Source organism: Gekko japonicus, unplaced genomic scaffold (genome assembly GCF_001447785.1).
Source record: "Gekko japonicus isolate JY-2015 unplaced genomic scaffold, Gekko_japonicus_V1.1 scaffold2109, whole genome shotgun sequence".
Classification (NCBI taxonomy): Eukaryota; Metazoa; Chordata; class Lepidosauria; order Squamata; family Gekkonidae; genus Gekko; species Gekko japonicus.
This window is the reverse complement of record NW_015171567.1, coordinates 171,299-176,501: the sequence shown is the minus strand read 5'-3', so window position 1 is coordinate 176,501 and position 5,203 is coordinate 171,299. Positions and strand designations below refer to the sequence as shown.

Genomic DNA, 5,203 nt, shown 5'->3' with positions numbered 1-5,203 from the left:
CCCTGGGGGGTGGGGGGGAGGGCGGCTCCTCTCCTGCTCGCTGGCCTTGAACGCCAGGTCTTCCAGCTTCACGGCCTGGAGGCCCTCGTTCTCCGTCAGGGGCGCAATCAGCTGGGCCCCGGCCGCGGCCACCTCCTGCAGCACGGCCACCACCCACGTCAGGTGCTTGCGGCAGTCCAGCAGTGTGTCTGAGACCTGGGGAGGGAAGCGCGACAAAGAAGGGTCAATGCGTGGCGGCACATGCCAGGCCACTCCATGTCCGGGCCGCTGCGGGGAGTGCGCCATGTCTGTCTCCCTCCCCGAGGACAAGACGGACCACACTTCTCAGAAGTGCAAGTGGGCGGGACTCTCGGAGGAGAAGGTTCGGGGCCGGGAGGGAAGGGCTGCCACTCTCCGTGAGACCAAGGAAGGGGAGGAGTGCGTCCTGCACAGGGAAGGAGAGGCCAAAGGGACAGCAGCGTGGGGGACTGCCCTGGCAAGGCTCCTCAGAGCACCACAGCACGACCCCAAGGGCATCGAGCGAGGCGGCACCTCTGGGCCACGAGAACGGAGGAATCGATCCCAGGCCCTTGCGGTGGAGGCAGAGAGGGAAACACTGCCAGCGGAAGTATCACACACACAAGGGAGACAGAGGGAGAGACAAAGAAGTGGCACGGGAAGGAAAAGGAAGGTGTTGGTCATAGGTGACTCCCTGCCGAGGGGTGTGGAACGTCACGTGTCCAGGCCTGACCCCCTGTGTTGCTTGCCAGGGGCAAAAATTAAAGATATTACAGGCAGGATCCCTAAACTCATCAAACCCCCGGAGCACTACCCATCCATGATGGTCCATGTGGGAACCAACGACCTGGCCATGAACAACATCGAAGGCATGAGGGCTGACTACGAAGCTCTCGGGAGGAAGCTGAAGGGAACGGGGGCACAGGCGGTGTTCTCGCCAATCCTTCCTGGTGGGAGCAGACAATAATGGAGGCGAACCACTGGCTGCGTTGGTGGTGCCGGCAGGAACCATTTGGATTCGGGGGCCACGGGCGAGGTTTCCTGGATGACAACCTAGTAGCACACAACAGACTTCAGCTGTCAAGGTCGGGGAAGGACATGTTTGGCGGAAACCTGGAGGGATTCATCAAGAGGGCTTTAAACTGACACCACGAGGGGAAGGAGACGACCAACACAGGTATTTAAATGAAGGGGAGCAAACAACAGCGCCCCCCCTGGGAGGGGCGGGCCTAATGGAGCCAAAGGTGCGGGGCTTCAGGTGTCTGAGCACTGATGCTCAAAGCCTGGGCAATAAGGAGGAGGAGCTTGAGCTTCTAATGCAGGCGGAGGGCTATGATTTAGTTGGCATGGCGGAGACTTGGTGGGGTGATTCCCAGGACTGGAATGTAGTACTGGACGGATACGAGTTGTTCAAGAAAAACCAAAAATGTCGAAGAGGAGGCGGAGTGGGGCTGTATGTGAGGAGGGGGTTTGTCTGTCAAGAAATACTGGAGGGGGAGGGCGACAGCCCAGTGGAAAGTACCTGGGTGAGAGGACAAGGGAAGGAAGGACAAGCAGTATTGTGGTTGGGGTCTGCTACAGACCTCCTGATCAGGATGAAGAGGTGGAGGCTGCCCTCCTTGGACAGCTTGACAGGGTATCCAAACAACATGACCTGGCAGTTATGGGTGACTTCAGCTTCCCTGATGTGTGCTGGGAGACAAACTCTGCAAAGCGCCCACGATCACACACCTTCCTGACCTGTCTGGCTGACAATGGCGGAGGAGGCTACGAGGGGCTCGGCCATACTCAACTTAATAGTGACCCACAGGCAAGAGATGGCAGATGGGGTGAAGGTGGTGGGGGCATCAGGGGGAAGCAGCCGTGTCCTGCTAGAATTCCTCTTGCTGTGGGGGACCAAGGAAGTTCATAGCCACACCCACACGAGTATGTCAGAGTTCATGGCAGACTTTAATAAACTCAGGGGCATGATGAGAATCATTCCATGGGCCAGACGGCTGGAAGGGAAAGGAGCCAGTGAAGGGCGGGCTCTCCTGAAACAAGAGCTCTTGCAAGCGCAAGCCCTCGCTATTCCAACAAGAAAGGTGCATGGCAGGGGATCCAAGAAGCCAGCGTGGATGAACAGAGAACTGCGTGATGTGTGAAGGGAGGAAAAGGAACTGCTCAAGACATGGAGGCCGGGAGTCTCTGGGGGTGGCCAGGCGCTGTCGGTCAGCCACCAGAGAGGCCAAAGCTCACAGTGAGCTCAAGCTGGCCAGAGAGGCTCTCACGACAGCAAGAAGTTCTTCTTCCGCTATGTGAGGAGCAAATGAGGCGGTGGGCTCACTGTGGGGTGAAAATGGAGAAACTCTGACAGAGGACAGAGAGGAAGCAGAAAGGCTCAGTGCCTATTTTGCCCCAGTTTTCCCCCTGAAGAATCGAACACGCTCATCTAGAGATGGAAGTAGGCAAGGCACGGCATCTGAGCTGCCGGTTGACAGGGACAGAGAGGTAGCTGAGAAGCACCCGGCTGCATTGGATGAGTACAAATCCCCCGGGGGCCAGAGGGCTCAAAGAACTTTCTAGAGAGCCGGCAGAGCCTTTGTCCATCCTCTTCCAGACCTCTCGGAGGACGGGGGACGTGCCACAAGACTGGAGGAGGGCAGATGTTATCCCAGCTTTCAAAAAAGGGAGGAGGGGTGACCCAGGAAAAGAGAGGCCACTCTGTCTGACCTCCGTCCCAGGGAAGAGACTGGAGCGGACTTTAAAGGGATCAGTCTGCAAGCATCTGAAGGACAACTTGGTGATCCGGGGAAGTCAGCACGGATTTGTCTCCAACAGGTCCTGCCAGACCAACTTCCTTTCCTTCTTTGATCGAGTGATGAGCTGACTGGATCGAGGGAATGCGGTTGGTGTTGTTTACCTGGATTTCAGTACAGCTTTTGACAGGGTTCCCCAGGATGTTCTGACGGGTAAACCAGAGGACTGTGGACTGGACTCTGGGACAGTGAGGCGGGTGGGGAACTGGTTGGAGAACCGCGCTCAGAGAGGAGTTGCCACTGGCATTTCATCTGGATGGAGGGAGGTGTCCAGCGGGGTGCCACAAGGCTCGGTTCTGGGCCCAGTACTTTTCAACACTTTTACCAGTGATCTGCATGAGGGTGTGTGGAGGAGCCACTCATTAAATTTGCAGATGACACCAAATTGGGAGGAGCAGCGAACACACCAGACGACAGAGAGAGGATTCAATGAGATCTGAACACGCTGGGAAAGTGGGTGGATGTGAACAAGATGCAATTGAACAAGGATAAGTGCCGAGGTCTACATCTGGGTAAGAAAAATGAGGAACACGCGTACTGGATGGGGGGATACACTTCTGGGTAGCAGTGTGTGTGTGAACAAGATCTTGTGGTACGGGTGGACCATAAGCTAAATATGAGCAGCCAGTGTGATGCGGCGACAAAACAGGCTAATGCGATCTTGGGTTGTATCAACAGAGGCATAACATCCAAATCGCAAGTTGTCAGAGTCCCGCTGTGCACTGCATTGGTCAGGCCGCACCTGGAGTATTGTGTGAAGTTCTGGAGGCCTCCCTTCAAAAAGAATCTGGACAAAATGGAGCGGGTGCAGAGGAGAGAGATGTGGATGATCGGGGGCCTGGAGACCAAGTCCTGCAAGGAAAGGCTGAGGGGGGACTGGGGAAGGTTCAGTCTGGAGAAGAGGAGGATGAGGGGGGACAGGATGGCTCTCTTGAAGTATCTGAAGGGCTGTCACTCAAAGGAGGAGGGCAGGGAGCTGTTCCTGTGGGCAGCAGAGGACAGGACTTGCGATAATGGGTTTAAGTTAAGGATGGGAAGGTACCGGCTGGATCTTAGGAAAACCTTTCTGACAGTCAGATTAGTTCAGCGGTGGAATCAGCTGCCTGGGGAGGTGGGTGAGCTCCCCCACCCTCCCTGGCAGTCCTCAAGCAGCCTCTGGACAAACCCTTCTTGTCAGGGATGCCGATCCTGCCTTGGGCAAGGGGGCTGGACTAGATGGCCTGGATGGCCCCTCCCCACTCTGTGTGATTCTGCGACCTCACAGGCCGCTGGGGTGCTGCGCTGGGGGCCTGCTGAGCCACACACGCAGGGGGTCCGACCGCTCACCTGCTGCCCAAAGCCGAGGGCCGCGGGAATGCCAGGGGCGTCGGTGCCAGGCATGCGACGCCTGATCTTCTTGCAGAACTGGCGGATGTCGCTGCAGGAGGTCTCCAGGTCCTTCAGGAGGATGGCCCAGTCGGAGGCTTCTTGCCCGGTCTGCAAGTGGGGAGGGGAAAGGGGGCCAGTCCCGGGGCTGGACCTCCCCGAGGGAGACAAGCCCTCGTTCGCCCCTCGGCCCGCCCACTCGCCCCCCCTGCCTGGTCCTACCTGCAGGAAGGACCGCAGCCGCCCCACCTCCACGCTCATGCAGTCCAAAGCACTTTGGGTGAACTGTGGAGAAGCAGAGGCACCGTCAGCTGGGCGGAGAACGGGCTCCAGGCCCCCCACAAGGCCTCGCTCGGCCCTCGCTCGGCCCCGGCTCTCTCCTCTTCCCTCCTCGCCAATGGGAAGCCAGAGCCAGGCCCAGAGGGGCCAATGACCTGATGGGGCCCAGGAGGGGGCGGGGCCGCTCCTCACCTTGATGTGGTCGGCCAGCTGCATGGTGCAGTCCTCAGCCTGGTCAGCCAGGTGGATGCTGTACAGGTGCTGGGAGGGAGAAAGAAAAGGAGGAGGAGCACAGCTGGACGGGGCTCCACAGCAGCCCAGAGAGCACCGCGTGTGTGTGTGTGTGTGGGGGACACACGCATTGCTATGGCCTAGCACCCGGCCGGCTTTGGCCCTTGCGGCCGGGGGGGTGGGGACAGGCAGGCGGGTGGGCGGTGAAGCCCAGCAAGGAGCCGAGAGGCATCAGGGGGGGCGCCGTGGTCGCCTGCACCTCCGGGAGAGGAGAAGCGGTCACGGGCAGTGGGGGAGAACCCTTGTCCACGCCCCCGGCGGCCTCACCTGGTAGTACTTGATGGCCTTGGTCAGGGGCTCCACGTTGACCGTCTCGTCCAGCTGGTCCTTGTGCAGCAGCTCGATCAGGAAGTCCAGCGACCGCTCGTGCACGCTCATCTCCGGGTAGAGCATCCCCACTTTCTTGTAGACCTCCGCGCTGCACTTGTTCAGGGCCCTGGGGGGGGGGCGAGAAGAGTGTGCGTGTGTGTGTG

General features: G+C 59.0%; 1 protein-coding gene across 1 annotated transcript in view; it reads right to left on the bottom strand.

The window, feature by feature from the left end:
* Nucleotides 1-5,203, bottom strand: part of DCTN1 (dynactin subunit 1) — a 58,557-nt gene that overhangs the window by 7,009 nt on the left and 46,345 nt on the right. Inside the window, exons 14-18 of the mRNA XM_015419781.1 lie at nucleotides 4,998-5,166; nucleotides 4,632-4,700; nucleotides 4,383-4,445; nucleotides 4,122-4,271; nucleotides 34-195 (exon numbers count right to left, since the gene is read on the bottom strand). Coding sequence (XP_015275267.1) covers nucleotides 34-195; nucleotides 4,122-4,271; nucleotides 4,383-4,445; nucleotides 4,632-4,700; nucleotides 4,998-5,166 — 613 coding nt within the window. The remainder of the gene's footprint in view (nucleotides 1-33; nucleotides 196-4,121; nucleotides 4,272-4,382; nucleotides 4,446-4,631; nucleotides 4,701-4,997; nucleotides 5,167-5,203) is intronic.